The 19,279-nt window shown below is 34.9% G+C and overlaps 1 protein-coding gene across 1 annotated transcript in view; it reads left to right on the top strand.

The window, feature by feature from the left end:
• Positions 1–16,985: 16,985 nt before the first annotated feature.
• Positions 16,986–19,279, top strand: part of LOC144251092 (cysteine-rich secretory protein LCCL domain-containing 1-like) — a 42,349-nt gene continuing 40,055 nt past the window's right edge. Inside the window, 1 exon segment of the mRNA XM_077794211.1 lies at positions 16,986–17,243. Within this exon segment, the coding sequence (XP_077650337.1) occupies positions 16,986–17,243 (258 nt within the window).

The raw sequence follows: 19,279 nt of genomic DNA, 5'->3' as shown, positions 1-19,279 counted from the left end.
TGGCTCAATGGTAGAGCACTCACCTAGCCTATGCGAGGCCCTGGGTTTGATCCTCACAATCATATGCAAATAAATAAATAAAGGTATTGTGTCCAACAACAACTAAAAAATATTTATTTTTTAAAAAAGAACTCTTGATTATTTCTATTCTGTCTCCCCCTCCATCACACTATCATCTTGTCCAGCAATGTTGAAGTACTCAAGAGGTTGGTAGGTATACAGGAGATGAGTTTTAAGTTATCCATCGAGTTTAGAATTACAGGGATATATTTACAAAATTCACATTTCTTCTAGGTATAGTAGATAATTGCCAGCTGTCTGCATTAGAAATGGATCATTTGATCAACCTTGCTGGACAAAAAATGAAATATCTTTCTATTCTCTGCTTGGGAATTATTACAATTATTATTGTTGTCATATAAAAATGTCATAAATACTATTCATTCAAAGAATAAAAGATCAGGTATTATAGAAGTGTTTCTTGTAGTAATCAATAAATATGTTATTTTTCTAAATCAGCCTGTACTCCTTTGCAGGGTGTATTAGTCCTTTTAAAAGTGTACTGGTCAACTTTTTGTCACTCTAACAACATACCTGACAGAGGCTTCATAAAAAGAAAAGAGGTTAATTTAGCTCACAGTTTTGAAAGTCCAGGGGCATGGTGTCTGAATCAGCTCGGTGTCCCTGGAAGATGGCAGATGGTGGACATCTGTGGTCAGAGTGCTTGTCTGGGCAAGCAGTTATATCTTGAGCCAGGAAACAGAGAGAAAGAATGGGAGAGGCAAGGCTTGTTCCTTTTATATAAACTTTCCCATGAGAACTCAAGGGGTTGCATGAGAGCTATCTTCCAAGAAATCACTGCCAATGACCAAGGACCTCTTACTCAGCCCCACCTCTTTTAGGTCTCACCTCCTTCCAGTAGCACTAACCCTGGGGACCAACTATTTAACACATGAATCTTTGTGGGGACACTGTCAGACCATAGTCAAACCACAGGACAGGCTAATGTATTTACATGGGACTTTGATCAAGAGCTGGCATTTCTGTTGGACTTCTAGTCTCCTGCATGGCAAGGTCAATATACTGTCAACAAATTTTAATTGAATGCTTGTTAGGTTCAAGACACTGTACTAAGAAGAAATGGTGACTTTAGGATTGCTAGTCCCTAATCAGAAGAAATTGCTTTTTTCTTCTAAAACAATTTGTAGCCTTGCATAAACCAAATTATATATATCACATTTGACCATCATGACAACTCTCTGCTGGAGGTGTTACTGGACCTCTTCTTAAAATGAGCAAATAAAGACTCTGCAAGCCTCAGTGAGCTTATGGGACTTTGTGAGTTCATGATGCTCATGACTCGAGTAGGCCTCCTCCTCAGACTTCCCACCACCATCTTCCTTCTGATAAAACAAGTAGGAGGCCTTTCCAGAAAATTTCTTGGAGTGTATCAGGTCTGGCTGACTCTCTCAGTTGCTAGCTTTGAACAAATCTATTGGTGCCTCTCAGTTTCTGTTTCATTGCATGTTAAGTGGAATAATAACCATTTCCTCAATTTTCTGTGAGCATTTATAGCAATACTAAGAACAAGACCTCTGGGAGGACAGTGCTACGAGATGAGGGGAAAAAAGGCAAAAAACACCCAATGTAAAGGCTATCCTCTTGGACTGGATCTCTCCACCTCTATATTTCTGTGTCTCAAGTTAAAGGGTCACAGATGCTGACAATCTTCTTGGTATCTATCTTCCCTTATTGCATTTTTCTTTCTCTCTATCATCCTTCTTAAAAGTAAAATCTATTTCAAGATGATGTGTCCTTCCCATGCATTTTTTAATCATTTATTTACCCATACATAAATTTATATCAGTATTGACATGTTCTTAGCAGAGTTCTTGGTCTGTAGCATGTCTCAACAATGTCAGTGTGAAAATTCATCTTTTCTACCTTCTGGTCAAAATTTATATCACAACCAGGTGCAGTGGTGCACACCTATAATCCCATCAGCTGAGGAGGCTGATGCAGGAGGATTGTGAGTTTAAAGCCAGTCTCAGAAACAGCAAGGCACTAAGCAATTCGATGAGACCCTGTCTCTAAATGAAATACAAAATAGGGATGCAGATGTGGTTCAATGGTCAAATACCCCTGAGTACTTCCCCTCACAAATTGATATTGTCAATATATAGATTAATAACGTCCTCCATTATCTTAATTTTCATTTCTTTCATTAGTAACAAGGCAAAACATTTAATAAGTTTATTAGCTATTCAATTTTCTCACTCTGTTTTTTTTTTTTTCAGCATTTGCCCTTATTAGATTGGGTCATTTGGGTTTCCTCTAAATTATTTTTGAGATTATTTGCTTATTCTGCATAAAAATCTGTCTGTGATTTGTCATTTAACTGTATTTACTTTTTAAATTAAACAAATTATACTTTTTTTTCATAGCTAAGTAGATCAAGTTTTCTTTTGGGTATTATGCTTTTTTTCTGTCTTGTGCAAGAAATTCTTTCTTTGCTTGGTATTAAAAAGATATTCCCCCATATTTAAATTCTATAAGTTTAAGCCCCATTCCCATACTAAGGATATTTAATGGAAATAGCATTGTTCTTGTGGTATGAAATAAATATATCAGTTCATCTTTCCACAATGAAGACAATATCTTATAGCACCATTTGTTGAATGGTCCAGTCCACTTCTTTCTACAAATGCCACAACTGTTATATATCAAGTTTTCAAATACATGTATGTTTATATTGTGCTGATACATTGGTCAGGTAGCCAATCCCTGAACCAACAAGCATGTTTAATGACAGATAGATAGGATGTTTTTAGTGGAACATAACTAACAAGAGGTTCTACAGCGAACCATGTGGATACCATTGACTGTTTTTCCTTCAGATCATACTTGAGGGTTGTAGACACATCACTCTGGGAGAAACTATCATGAGATAGTTTCCTAAAGACTATAAAGACTGACTCCCTATCAACTTAGTGGCTTTTCTTAGTCTGATAAGCACTTTAGTGGGCAATAAAATACTTTTAAAAGGACACCTGAAAATGATCCATCATAGCTACCACATCACTAGTCATGGTGCTCAGTTAAAAGGATGATTTCTGAAAAAAGATAAATTTAGAGGGGTTATAATCATAAAATATCTACTGGAAGTGCCTCTAACTAAAACAAATTCCACCAAGCTTTGCTGGCTACAGTGCTCCAACAATGGTAGAAGGCACTGCTTTTCCTAATAGTTGACCTTTGTTCATGACTTGATCAGAATAAGAGGAGTCATACAAGTTGTCTACTTTTTTATTTATTTCATGACGCAACTTGTTTTCTACTTTATCTAGAATTCAAAATTCTGGAATTTTTTTGAACTCACAGAATCATTCCACATCTTCACATCCCATCCAGAACAATCCTAGAAAGGGAGAGAGCTGATGTTTGCATGGATGCACTTTGTTTTGTTTTGGACTCAGAAGGTAAAAAGAGTATGTATTTGATATATGAAAAGAATTAAAATCCTCCAATACATTATGAAATCTCTACTGTCATGAACTAGGGTAAATAAAAACCAATTGATATATCTCGGAAAACCTCTTGCCTACACAGAGCAATGAAGTAAAACCCATTGGCTCAAATTTTAGAGTTAGACATTAATCTTATCAAAAGCTATATTTCCCTAGTGATTGCTATGACCCTTATCATTTTCTATAAGCACTTGTGGAAGTTGAGGTATCTGGTCTTTATAGTAGTCAAAAGGCCATCATTCTATCAAGACTTGCCTGAGAACTTCATCTGACATATCTAAAGTTGAATCTCAGATTTAATTTAAAATGGTAAAACCATTTAATTGGAAGCCAAATAAAACAGAAGTTTCTATAATTATGATTTTAAACATTCAACTTTTAGATGCAATAAATACAAAGTTGATAGGTTGGATTTCATTTGTAAATGTATTCCTCCATTTAGAAAATGAATGATTTGACCATAAAAACACAGAAAAGGGCATAGAAATCTCCATGTGTGCTGAGTTCTTCATTTTTTAATTCATTAAGTTATAGTGGTTAAACTGTGACTTTATCAGTGTGGAGTCCAGAAGTAAAGGTTATTTCTTGTATTGGAAATCTAGAAATAGCAAATGAGCTAAAAAGAAAATTGTGTTAGTGAAGTTGGCAAAATAGATGGAAATAGTTCCTCAGAATATGGAACCAAAGTGGAGAGTTGTCCTTTGCAGGCATGATGGCCTTTGAGTATACCATATTTAATTAAATGGGCATAGTAATGAAGTAGATATCCTGAACATGTTTTGTCTTTGGAGATATTATCTTCATTGGTTAAACCTCAAGACTAAACTGACCTTTGGCTTTTACTATTCTCTCATAGTTATGAAAGGTCATGATTCCAACATTTGAGAACAGACCAAGTCAAACTAAAATTTCCTGACAGGAGGTTCTTAAAATTACTGAAAAATTTAATTTTTAAAAATTAACAGTGTTTTATCATTAGTATATACATAAACACAGTGGTGAATACTCATTTCTTTTATCTGAACTTACTTTTAAATAAGCATGAATAAAGAAAAATTACTTTTAAATGTGCCTTTTTCATCTATGATTATGCCAGTAATAATTTGGAATTGCTCATTTTTATAATCACCCAAAGGTATTTACCATCTTATTATAAAATGGATAAATAAGTAAAGGTTAAATGATGAATAAAATACATTTCCAGAGGTCTGTTGAAACTCTCTGTAGGTATTTTCATGCTGTTGATTACCAATGGAAAACAACCAAAGTCATGAAGACTTATGAATCAGTAAGTCATAATTACAAAGTATTCATCAATGCCAAGACAGAGCTACTTCTGTATAAGGACATTGTATTCTCCCTTCAAGGGTCACAGTGGCACAATGATGCCAGGTTTATGCCACTAAATGAAGATCAATTGCAAAGGAAATTTGCCCAAATGAAATAGCTAAAAAAGAAAAGAGTCCAGAAAACAACTCTTAGTTAAATGAGGATTTAAGGTCTAAACCTGTTAATATTAAAATTAACATGGAGGGTCAGAATCAAGACATTGTCTTTCAAAGAGGATAGTGAAAAGGCGGAATAGTGGATAGAATAGTCAAAAGGAAAAGAGAGAGTACACTGTATAGCTTTAAATTATTTTTCTTCATGTTTGCATTCCTCTAATTCTATTCCTATCCTTGAGGTTAACAAAGGGAGCCAAGGGCAGACTTCAAACAAATTGTGAGAGGCCAGAAGTGGAACAGGAAATTTGGCTTGATAAAGTAAAGGCAATTTGTTCAACATGTGGGACCAGTGCTTCTTCTTGTTAATGGATGGTCTGTGAGCTGAATTGTTATGAACAGATAAGCTATTAATTTAAAAGAGAAATTGAATCTGTCTTATGGGATTTGCAGAGGTAATCATTTTTCTTACATGTTCCTTTCCAGATGTTCTTTTTATAACTACAGGCAATCTTAATTTTCACATATTCCCAATGTATAATTAAAGTTACAGTTTCACCTCAATTTGAAGTATTAAATATTGAATAAACTTGGATCGATTACTGCTTTGGCAAGCAGGGAAACATGTCTTGAATTCTTCTGATTCCTCCTCCAGCCGTGCTGTCTGCCATCTGGATGTTAGCCACTCTTCAGGTCTCAAAACACATACACCTACTTCATCCTTCCTGGCACAAACTTGACCCTACTTTTCAGAACACAACTTCCTTTATATAATATTCTTGAATGCAGAAAGTCTTTGTACTTCATTTTGTCTTTTCTATATCAAGAAATATGTCTCACATGGATTTGACACTATATAATTCCTGTTGTTTGTTTCTTCATACAGTGAATATGCCTTTTGCACCCCCAGACTCTTCTAAATGCAAGAATCCTGCTCATTGCTCATTGAACCATTGAACCATTCTTTCAAGGTTGTTTTTTTCTTCCCTTAATATGTCTTCTTTCTTAAAATACTGTGTAACAATAGCTTAGAATTGACTTAACAGAGAGAGAGAGAGAGAGAGAGAGAGAGAGAGAGAGAGAGAGAGAGAGAATTTTTAAAAAAAATTTTTTTTCAGTTTTTGGTGGACACAACATCTTTATTTTTTATGTTATGTGGTGCTGAGGATCAAACCCAGCGCCCCGTGCATGCCAGGGGAGCACATTACCACTTGAGCCACATCCCTAGCTCCAAAACATATAATTTTTAAATCAAGAAATTCATTATGAAAGTGATAGAATTCTTCCAATGAAGAACAATCTCTAGTCTTAGATAATTATGGTGTAGCATGATACAACTTTTTACCCACCATCTTCCTGTTATCGTAAAAGTTGGATCACATAGGTATAATTATTTGTATTAATTTTGGTAAGAGACACCAATCAACATTTGTAAAGACTTATAGAGAAAGAATGAAAGAACAAAAAATTAAAAGAAAGAAAAGAAGAAACATTCTCAATTGACAAGTCACTGGTGAGGATATTTATCCATGAGTACAATTTAAAAACATTGAAACAAAATGCTTGGCATACAGGTTCTGTATTAGTTGGCTACTTCTCCACTTCTCCTTACTTCCAATGTCCTTTTTGCATTTACAAAAGATTTTTCACTTGCACCTTAAAAAATAGAGCAGTGGGGTGGGACAGGTGTGGCAGGGATGGAGACATTCTGGTGGAAACATTTGCTCTGAAGAAAAGATTTATCATCAAATTCTGTTCAGTTAATCTCTCTGAACCCCAATAATATTTATTTCACAAAGGCAATATAAGTTTGGTACATTAAATATAGTATTTATCAGTTAGCCTTGGACTGAGCTATTTTGTAAGGCAGACAGCATTAAACTCTTAGGAGCTTAGAGAAATGGTATTCAGGGATCCGAATAGTCTTGGCTGACCTCAGGTAGAATAGGTTGGACTCTAGGGTTTAGGTCAATTCAGACACAAACAATCTAAAAGAGCCATAGCTACCTGGAAATGTGCTTCTCATGACAAAAAGAAATTCCAAGTACACAAATGGAAACTTCCCTGTCCCCAAAGGAATTAGTTTGATAGACAATCCGTCCCTTCTTTCCACATTCTATAATGCAAAGCAAGTTACAAGGCTGAGCCCTGCCCCTTGCGAAGTAAATGGCAAGATAAAGAAGATTTGCAGGCAAATAATTCAATCTATGAATTATTTCATGAATACTTTAAAGCTACTTCCTTAAAAAAACATATTTTACCCATAAATTCTAGCAAGTACATGTTACACCTAATTGTGCTTATTATGTGTTTAGATTGCTAAAATATTTATTCTAGGGCTCAGTTGGTAGAGTGCTTGCCTTGCATGCACAAAGCCCTGGGTTCAATACCCTGTACCACCAATAAATAAATAAATAAATAAATAAATATTTATTTTCAATAAAATAATTTCTATTTTTAAAATTCCTAATATCTGGATCCGCTGTATAATATAAAATTCCAATGAAAGCCTGGATTTTCTTAGGTCTAAAAAACATGGTTTTAATCTCTAGCAATTAGAGAAATGCGTATTGCAACTATACTGAGGTTCCATCTCACTCCAGTCAGAATGATAATTATTAAGAATACAAGAAACTATAAATGTTGGCGAAAATGTGGCGAAAAGGGTATACTCATATATACTGGTGGGACTTCAAATTGGTGCAACCACTCTGGAAAGCAGTATGGAGATTCCTCAGAAAACTTTGAATGGATACACCATTTGACACACTTATCCCACTCTTTGGCATATACCCAAAAGACTTTTAAAATCAGCATAATATAGTAATGGGCTATGTCAATGTTCACAGCAGCTCAAGGAACAATAGCTAAGCTATGGAACCAACCTAGGTGCCCTTCAACAGATGAATGGATAACGAAAATGTATTATCTATACACAATGGAATACTCATAAAAAGAATTACTTTTTTACTCAACCATAAAAAGAATGACTTTTGTTGGTAAATGAATGGAACTGGAGACTATCATGATGGTTAAAATAAGCCAGTTCCACAAAATCAAAGGATAAATATTTTATCTGATATGTGGATGCTAACACACAATAAAACATGGAGGAGAGAAGGGGGATAAAAAGAAAGGAAGGGGATGGGATTAGGAAAGAAAATAGAATGAATGAGACATAACTTTCCTATCTTTATATATGAATACACAACCATTGAAACTCCACATCATGTACAACCACAAGAATGAAATCCTAATTAGAATAGGATTATATAGGATTATTATACTCCATGTATGTATACTATGCCAAAATACACTCTACTGCCAAGTATATCTGAAAAGAACAAATATAAATAAATAAATAAATAAATACAAAATTTAAAAAGTGAATAAAAACCCATAGTTTTACAGTTAACTTTGGCTTTCATTGAGTGTTTTCAGGTTTATATAGATTTTAGAGTATAGGTAGAATACTTCTAAATAGGTATGTTTCTTGGGAGAAATCAGATTGTAGATGCAAAGAAAAGGAAAAGAAAGAGAGATACGTGCAGCAATTAAGAGAGATGTTATAATTTGGGGAAGAATTTGGGCAAACAGCACAAAGTTAGGAATATTTAAGAGGCAGAGAAATAGTGAGAATGGGTATCCAAATAAGGGTACAACATGAAGTAAGATGAAAGCAGAAGTAAAGGGCACGTTCTGCAAACTACACAACTGCAGAGCATTGAGTTAAAAACCATTTCAGATTCATGTATGAAAGCGTGTTTAAGCATATTTTCTATTTATTCATGTGCTTATTACCTGTTTATAAAATCATTAGTTACCAAAGCTTTTATTTTGTAGTTATTTCATTCTTTTAGAACCAAAGAATTTCTAAAGTCTGTGTTAATTCTTGGGCTTTTCCTCAGGAGGATAGTTAGAGGTAACATTGCAAATATAAAGTTGTCCATTTTCTTCCACATTTTCCGTGTTTTCCCTGCAACCTACCTAGTTAAACTTAAATTTTCTTAATCTCTACCCTGCTATCTATTAAAGAATGAGTTTAAGGTTCAAGTACTACATGAACATGCACACATACAATTTTTAATTGGAGAGGATATATATTTGCTAGACACTAGGAATTCTCTTTCACTTTTGGTAAATATCATTCTTTAAAATCATCACTAAAAGTGAGCTGCAGGGGTTTTCTTCCAACTGTTTCTTCATGGGCTAACTAATGACAGTTGAGAAAGCTTTCATCTTCCTTATATTGGGATGAAAAGCCCGTCTGACATTAATTCTGCACATGAAAAGGTGAGTACTTTTCCATTTACAATGTCTGCCTTTCAGCTGCCCTTCTTGGTAAACCTGACAGGCAACCTCTAACCCAAGTACATTGTCAAGTCCTTTTGTGGGTCCAGAAAGAAAAGTGATCATCAAAAGATAGAGCCGCTGCTAGATTTCTCTTGCCAACTTGAATGTATTTTAGAAACACTCCTTAAATTTTAAAAGGTTTTATTATTACCAATTGTTTATGGTATTTGGATTGGGAGAAATTAAAATATAGTTCTTTTACTTTTTTTAAAAAAAGTTTTTAGTTATAGATGGACACATGTATTTATTTTTATCTAGTGCTGAGGATTCAACCCAGAGCCTCACACATGCCAGGCAAGTGCTCTACCACTAAGCTACAACCATGGCCCCTAAACATACAGTTCTTTAACCTGGACGGAGAATTTCATATCACTGAATAGCTCTTTTCAGTTTTCTATCTATGGCTTTTGTTATGACTTAAAATCTACAGAAATTAACACTAAGAAAATGGCAGATCTTCATATCAGCCATGAAGAGATGTGTGGCAATATTAGCTATCAGCTGATAAAAGATACATTTAAAAAAAATCAATGAAATAGAGCATCATTCTGAAATATAATTTGATTCTTCCATCAATAGGAACCATTTTCTTATGAATGGTTAGGAAGAACGTATAGAAAAAAAGATTTAGGAAAAAAAGACTATTCCTTTCTCTCTCTCTTTTTAGAGAAGTATGTATATTTTTTATTTTTATTGATTTTTTAAAAAATAAATGACAGCAAAATGCATTACAATTCATATTACACATAATATAAGCACAATTTTTCATATATCTGGTTGTATATAAAGTATGTTAACACCAAAATTCCTGTCTTTATACATGTAATTTGGATAATGATGTCCATCAGATTCTACCCTCATTGCTAACCCTCTGCCCCCTCCCTTTCCCTTTCACCCCTCTGCCTTATCTAGAGTTCATCTATTCCTCCCTGCTCCCCCTCCCTACCCCACTATGAGTCAGTCACCTTATATCAGAGAAAGCATTTGGCATTTTTTTTAAATGTAAAAGTAAGTTTAAAGTTGTTACTTCTCTACACACTAAGAAATAGGTTGAGTTTCTAGCTTGTAGCATCAACGTAGGTCTCAGCACTCACATTTTTTTAAAATAATTCAATTGATGAAGCATCATTATATCTCTAATTGCAAATACCAATGATTTTTTTTTCTATCTTTGAATTCTCAAATTTGACTTTAAGCATAAAAATAATTCATGAAGAGTTTTACAATGATGATGGCAAGTAATGTAGACTTTTTAATGTAAACATTGTAATCTTAAATATTCTTTGGTTACATTATAACACAAAAAATTCATTACAAATGGATTAAAGTCTTGACTTACAATGTAAAATAATAGAATTAGAAGATAAAAATGTGTACTTTTTTTCATTACTTTTGGATAGGCAAATGTTTCTCTGACAGATCTGACACAGCACTAACTATAAAGAGAAAGCTTAATAAATTGAAGTTTCTTGAAATTTGGATAGATATTCTGTTAAGAGACAGAGTAAAAGGCAAAAAATGGAGAGGAATAATAATAAAATACATGTACCCAACACTTGCAAAAAATTCCTACAAGTCAATAAGAAAAAGCTATACAACTCACTTTATCTACTCAAGTTCTAAATAAGCATATTTTAGCATCCAGCTGTTCTCCTCCTAACTATATAGCCAATATTAAAAAGCATAAATGTGTGTGCCAAAAGACACAATATAACAATGGTCGTAGAAACATTGTGTTTAATTATGTTTAACAACCTTAATATTCAACAACATAATGAATAAATAACTTGTGGTATGGTCATCAAACAAAAATAATAAATTACTGTTATATAAAACAAAATGGATATATCTTACAAATATATTGAATGAAAAACTCTAAACACAAAAGATATACAATGGAATCATCTGCTCTATTTTTTTTTGTGTGTGTGTATGTGGGTGCACACATAATACTGGGGATTGAACCTAGGATCTTGTACATTCCAGACAGGTACTCTATTAACTGAGCTACATCCCTGGTCACAGAATTACTTGCTCTGTGATTTCACTTATATAAAGTTTTAAAGTAAGCAAAACTGGTTTGCAAAAATAAGATTATAAGTTATCTTTGGAGAGGAAGGAGGCATGAAGGAGGGTTCTGGAGAGATGGTTATGTTCTCTACCTGTAACTGAGTGGTCTTTATACAGGTGTGTTAAATTTGGAAAATTTCATTAACTGCATACTTAAGATTTTTTTCACTTTACTGCATGTGTGCAACATTTTAATAATGAGCTTTTAATAATCAACTATACATTTGCAATTAAAATAGAAAGGCTTTGTGTGTTAAAATTTTGTCATGTAATATAAATAGAACATTCTACAATATTGCATATTATATACATTCATATATCTTAAAATGACTGCTTTTAATAGGAATGAAAACTGTGTCCTACAATATGCAGAATTGAAAACTGTTTTGGTTGTGAGAATAAATTCACTACACATGACCAAAAATTTTAAAGATTTGTTAAGAATCATGTGTATAGCCAGTTACTTCTATTCAAAAGTTTAATGCTTAAAACCACACAACACTTTTATTAAAGCCCATTGACTTATAAACTAGCAAATACAAAGTCTCTCTTTAGTTTTGATTGTAGTAATACTTTTTCATTATTGAGTACTTTCTACTTATGTTATTGTTTTAAGTGCTTCCACATATTAACTCATCCTAATACACAAAGTGACAATGTGAGATGGCTATTTCCCTTTAAAAACGAAGAATCTAAGGCTTACAGAGGTCAAGTATCATACTCAAGACCCCATGAATTTAAGTAGCTTAGTTTACATTCTATGTCTTAATATATTGTGCTACACTGCTACCTCTTCCCAAACTAACTACCATGAGGATTTTATTCTCCCTGTAGAGATGGACTTACCAACTATGTGGTGAGAGAAAAGTCTTGATGTCATAAAACTATATACAATGAATGAAATGTTTAAAAATGATTATATGCTCACTTTTGTAAGTGCAGAAATTAGAAAACACACATAGGAAAAAACATATTTAAAAATAACATCTAACTGTGCACATAACAGCATGAAGAAAATATGATGTTGATAGAGGAAGAAATCATCTCTGTAGAAATGTATTCTGCTAGAATGCTTTATGCTGCAAATAACTGAATTCTGAAATCAACATGCTTCAGATGTTCATTAGCTCTTACAGCAAGAACATGGAGGGAAGGTGTACCGATGATGGGTTAATGTCATAGAGATTCAGGCTACATCTGCTTTCATGTTTGAGCAGGGTGATATGTCTCTGCCTTCAGGTTATCTCTCTTCTTGGTATACTGCATCTTTAAATTTCACAAACTTATATATAAGCATCTAAAAAGATACTTTCTCTTTTTGCATTTCTTTTTATTATTTATTTATTTGTTTGTTTGTTTATTATTTATTTTTTAATTAGGTACATATGACAGCAGAATGCATTTTGACTCATTGTATACACACAATTGCAGGACAACTTTTCATTTCTCTAGTTGTACATGATGTAACACCTACGATACTAATGAACATCTCATTCCACCATCTTTCCTGCTCCTATACTTCCTCCTCTCCCCTTCCTCCCCTTTGCCCAAAGTTCCTCTGTTTTTCCCATGCCCCACCCCACTCCCTGCCATTATGGATCAGTATCTACTTATGAGAGAGAACATTCAGCCTTTGGTTTTTGGGGATTGGTTTACTTCACTTAGCATGATATTTTTCATCTTCAACCATCTACCTGCATATGCCATAATTTTATTCTCTTTTAATGCTGAGTAATATTCCATTGTATGTATATGTGATATATATATATATATATATATATATATATATATATATATATATATATATATATATCACAGTTTCTTTAGCCATTCATCTATTTGACCCAGTTATCCTACTCCTACTCCTAGGTCTATACCCAAAGGACTTAGAATCAGCATACTATAGTAATGCAGCCACATCAATGTTTATAGCAGCTCAATTCACAATAGTTAAACTGTGTTTATCAAAACAAAAATTTGAAACTATGTCAAATAACTATATAATTGGGAGCACATTTATTTTCCTTAAGGAATTAATTTTGTACTAAGGCAAACCACTGTTATGCATCAACTGTCATAGAAAATTTATCATAGCTAAGTTAATTTTTTAAAAAAAATATTTAATTGATGATTTTTTCTTTTCAAAATAACATCAGGAATAACAAGATTTATCACTGAAATGTTAATGTTTAACATGGGAATTATATAAAATCATTATTTTATATCAAAATATGACCTGTATTACCCCAATTGAAAGCCAATAAAAACATTGAGTTAAAAGTGTCTTTTTTTTCTCTTGCCTGGAGAAAGTTTGGAATTAAAATCTTAAAACTAAATTTTATTTTCTTTAATGCAAGCATTTTTGAGTCAGGTTTGTCCATTGTGTGGAAAGGTTTAAAACTGAAATTTTCAAGGATTATACTTCATTTAACTTAATTTCCGTATTATCTTAATTTCCTTTTTCCCAATTTGAGTTTTCTTTGAAAGTACTTCAAGTAATATTATTACTTTTAATGCTTTTTATGCAATACTTGTTTTATTTCCAATGCCATGTAAAAGTTGCAGTATAGAAACAGGATCTTTTACTGCTGTAACAAATGATTGCTTTCACAAATGATTTTTTTTAAACCATGGACTTTGGGGATCTTCCATCAGTTTGTAGAAGGATATCAAGTTTTCTGAACCTAGTGCATGAGAACTAAAAATAATCATTTGAAAAGTATACATTTAACAGTCCTTTTGTCCTTAAGTTGCTATAAAATTGTGAAATTATACCTATGGAAGACTTATGTGCACCAGAACCTGACACCTTTCTCACCCTTCAGATAAATGATGCTTCCTCTTTCTTCCTGTGAGAAGAAGCAAAGTCTCATGAGGCTTAAAGCTGAGCTTTTCAAATTTAATTTAAAAAGAAGTGTAGTTGGATGGTGAAGACAGGCAGCCATTGAGGTATGAGTTACTAGAATGTTTTACTTTAATCATATGCTGGATACTCCTGTATTTAGACATTGAGATTATAACTCAATACAAAACGGAGAAATGGTAAGTGAATTAGAGCTAGAGAGGCAGTTCACTAATAGAGTGCTTGCCTAGTATATGCAAGGCTCTAGATTTTATCTGCAGTACCACCCCTCTTTCCAAAAGTAATGGGATGGTGTATTAAGAATTGTAATGCAAAAATAAATAAATAAATAAATTTAAAAGAATAAAAGTTACAAACTGTTTTTGCACTTAAACAAACAAACAAACAAAAATCGTGCCTGTAGAAATCACTGTATTCAGCAGGGTGAGCCTGTAACATTATGGATTGTAACCTATTAATGTTCTTACTCTAAATTACAACATAGACAACAGGGAGACTCTCTTTCATTGTCTATTCTAGGACTGGAGTTTGAATTTGTGTCAACCTAGTACTGTTTAAATTAACTGCTGGTACCCTTTATATTAACTCCATAAGTATATACATTAATAGGAAGAAAAAAAATTCTGCTGTCACCGTGGGAAGGCAGTGATGCATATATGATGGGTGAATTGTGGCTCAGTTGTCAGGCAACCTTAACCACCCATAGCTCCATCATTTTATGAAACCCATTCTCCATCTGGACCTCATAAAGACTTAATGGAGCCAAAAAGAATAACTTCTCTATTCTAGATACTAGCTCCTGAAACAGATGCTGACCCCTGCAGAAAATGAAAAAAAAAAAGTCTTCCTTTCCCCATCCCTCCCCCAGTTCTCCTTTGTGTCTCCATTTAAGGTGTGGATAACCCCCCACCTCTACCCGCTGTTCTCAGGCAGGGCAGCTACGTTTCTGTAAAGGCTATTGAAGCATTTTAGAATCTCATCAGAAAGGAACTAAGAAGAGGATCTTTGAAAGTAGAGGAGTCCATAGGGGCGGGAGGAATTGGGGGGCCTCCTCACACACACACCTCCCAGGATTCAGTCCGTTCCCCTCCTTGGTCTCTGAGGTCCAAAGCTCGCCCACGAAGGCTGGGCGCCCTGGTTTCCCCGCGCCAGGAGAAGCGGGGCGGGCTGCTGCTGTGCTGCAGCGGGCTTTGGGCCAGGGCCGGGTGAGGTGGAGGTGGGATGGGCGAGGAGGAGCGCTCACATCACGTGCACACGCAGGGACCGCAATAAATGCCCGCGAGCTCGAGGGAGGGCGGAAGTGCTTGGCGCCTGGCTCTGCGCGCCCAGACTGCACCCGGCAGGAGCGCGAGGTCGCTGTGAGCCCTGCTGGTGTCCCCGCCCCTTGCTCCTGCAGATAACGCTTAGAGACGCTTGGGCGCCCACCATGGCAAGTTAAAGAAGCAGCTCTCTTTCCGCCCCAAAGCTCTTGCTCTAACTTGGAGCGCTTTGCCTGCTACTTCTTCCAGGTTTAAAGGGAACCGAGGAGTCAGAGTCTCGCGTCCCCCTGTAGTCAGCGCCCTCCTTGCTCAGGGACTCGCTGTGTCCGGGTCTCTCCCGAACAGGGCTGTGTGTTTGCAGTGGAGTGTGAAGACTGGATGCGGCTGCAGAGGCCAGCCGTCCTGCTGCGCTCAGCTCCTGTAGGAAACTTCACACTGGAGAGGTAAGGGCGTTTCTAAAACGCATCATTCACTGGTCATACTGCTACCTTTTTCAAGCTCCCCTTTTCTTTTTAACTCTAAGTAAGAATAATAAAAAGCCAACTTGTTAAGAATGGTTCAGCATGGAGGATAGGTAGGCTACTGAGAAAGCAGTGGCTGTGGAGATGAGCGGGATCCTGTTCTTGTAAGTGACTTTGTTGGTTTCACCACCTCCCCTGGCGCGCGCTCTCCATTGGGTTAAGTGTGCGCCTTTAGTATAAGGGAGGAAAATCTCTGAAGTTGCTGGCTTTCTTGGATGAGGTACAGGTTAGGCACATACCTTCCAAGAAAGAGTGATCGAGTTCTTGACCTGTGCGCGGATAAGAGACTTTCCCCAGTGACCCTAACCATTCATTAGGTCCTCTCTGTGTGCCCACGGATACAAGTATGAATTGCATTTTATACTTCTTTAAAACATTCACCCTCAATTTCAGAAATGTAATGGACATTATGAATGCCTCTTAACAAGAAATGAGACACTGGAATCAAATAATGCCTTAATTTTAAAACAAAAAATACCTTACAAGTCACCAAAGAGGAACACTGAACCTCCAGATGGAAATAAACATTCTGGATAGATAACACCTTTTTCAGGGGCTATGTAATGTGTAGAAGTTTAAAGTCTTGTATTTAAGAAAGAAAAAAATTTTTCAAGCTTAGACTCTCCTGAACTACTTTTCCCATTCGTTTTTGACCTCGTGGTTATCTTGGAAAATATAATTCTCTATTTTATGGAAATGGTGCACTGTTTAAAATAAATGGATTGGAGATAATTAATTTAAGAAAGTAGATAACTCATTTCAGAAAATGCAGGTTTTATATAGACAAACTGGCACATACCCTTTGTAACTACTGTTTTGCTTTTGTTATTAGAGTATTAATAATATCTACTGGTACGTTCATCTTAATCACGTGACATGTCGTTATAGCCAAAAGGAGTGGAAGAGCCTGTCTTGGAGATTTTTCCGGGGAAATTCTGAGGTCATTCATTATGAAGTGTACCCTGCAAGAGTGCCTGAGAGTAACCACAGTGCTATTCATGGCTAGAGCAATTCCAGCCATGGTGGTTCCTAATGCTACTTTATTGGAGAAACTGTTGGAAAAATACATGGATGAGGATGGTGAGTGGTGGACGGCCAAGCAAAGAGGCAAAAGGGCCATCACAGACAATGACATGCAAAGTATCTTGGACCTTCATAATAAATTATGGAGTCAGGTGTATCCAACAGCTTCAAATATGGAGTATATGGTAAGGATGTCTTTCAAGTGGTAAATACAAAAGAAATGTTTATTGATGCTTTCAGCCATCATGGTTAGATTTCTTCATACTTTTCTTTAATCTTTTACCATTGTCCTGTATGAAATTAAAAAAAAAGCTTTTTTTCAAGGATATCTTCCTCTGCACATTCTTTATTAGTGTTCCTCTTATTTCTAAGAGCTCTTTGAATTTCAGAGAATTAAGTACCTTTAAATGCAACTAAATTGCTCCAAATTCTACTCTCACCTGAAAGTCTCTATACTGCTGGACAGCAGGGGCATTGGCTTATAAGTGACTTAATAGAATAATGACATTCTAATATCTGATAGACCCTTATGAATGGTGGTTGTGGAAAGTTCCAAGATAATGAATCTGAAGAAGCTTTCTGGATTCCATATATATATATATATATTTTTTTTTTCTAGTGGGCCTTTGACATTATAAAGGGCATATTTCTGTGGTTGCTTTATATGTTACAGTGCTTCAGCAATGACTTTCCCCTTCCCTGGATTCATTTTTTTGTGAACTTTCAAGTATAAAAATAAGGCTGGGCAAAGTATTAAATAAAAATATCCACCTTATCCTTGATAACCTTATATTTACTCAGCATCAATTAAAAAGTTTGGAAAACTAAATAACTTCTGTATGAGTATATTCTCCATATTTAGAAAACATCAATTATTCATGATATTACTTCCATGAATTAGCTATGCACTAGCAAAGCCTGATAGTAAAGAGCAGTTGGTGACACCAAAGATTCTTTAAGGAACATTAGAAATAATATTTCTCCTTTCCATACATTGCAGGGTGTAGTTATTTTTAATGCATTCTGGTTTTTCCTTTTTTCTACATTTACATTAGTTGTCTTGGGTATTCTTCATTTAGATAACTTTCAAGAAATATAGAAGTCTTAAGTTTCCATTACCCATTAGAAAATATTGCATTATATTGTTTTGATTTTTACTGGGCAAAATATTTTACCCCAAAGAAGGTAGGTAGTACTCAAGAGAAATTGAGAATTGGGGACCAGGCTGTGTGGATTTAAATTTTGGCAATGACCCCCACTAGTTGTGTGATGTGGGGCAGTTTCTCTCTACTTCATTTCCTTATGTATAATGCATGTACTAATTTTAGATGGTTGTTGTGAGGATTAAATGAGATAGATAACCTGTGCAATGTGTAGCTCATTAGCTAGTGAAAGACAGCATGACTTCTTCATCTACCAACTTTCAAACAGGCTCCCAGTTAGGGAGCCTTTCCAAGTAGGCCACTGTATGCTTATTACATGTGTCTAGGTATTCAGTAGCTTTTTCTTTAAAATAAAAGAAGACCTTGGGAGTTCAAACCCACAAAAGGAAATCTGAAAATATTTGTGTGTGATTTAAGAAATTTATGGAAATCATGAAAGAACAGTTCTGTGATTCCCTTTCATGTCTGACTTCCAAAAAAAATAACTGTCTATTGTATGATGTCTGGTCTGGGATGTTTATATGAGTTTCTTTTTAGTTTCATTGGTTTCATTCTGTCCTTGAAATGTAGATTCAGAAACCAGCCAGGGTTTATGTTGTGTTGCCCTTAGATACTATTAGCACTGGGACTGTGTCTTGGCCTTTAACCAGGCTTCAGAGGAGTTCAGTGCTTCACTGTAATACTGGGATACAGGATTTTTAGAATACACATTCAAGGGGAAGTTTAAAAAATATTACTTGTTGGAAATACTGTTGATTTATGCATTTTATGATAGTGTAAGTAATGATATAGATCAATCTTGTAAAATACAATTGATTCAAATTATTATTTTCTGAGAAAATACTATTAAAAATTGTCCAAAGAGCTGTTTTCATAAAATCTGCCATGTCCTATGATAGATGCCACCACTTTTGGCCATGTATACAATGTATGTCATTTCTTATTCCATGTTTGAATAACCAGTTACCTTATTTACAATTAGTGCTTATTTTAGTGCCGGGGTAGCCAAGCCACATCCACACTTATTAGCATCACATCCCCACCCTACTCTTATCCTC

Source organism: Urocitellus parryii, chromosome Y (genome assembly GCF_045843805.1).
Source record: "Urocitellus parryii isolate mUroPar1 chromosome Y, mUroPar1.hap1, whole genome shotgun sequence".
NCBI classification, from domain to species: domain Eukaryota; kingdom Metazoa; phylum Chordata; class Mammalia; order Rodentia; family Sciuridae; genus Urocitellus; species Urocitellus parryii.
This window is presented reverse-complemented; position numbering and strand designations above follow the sequence as displayed.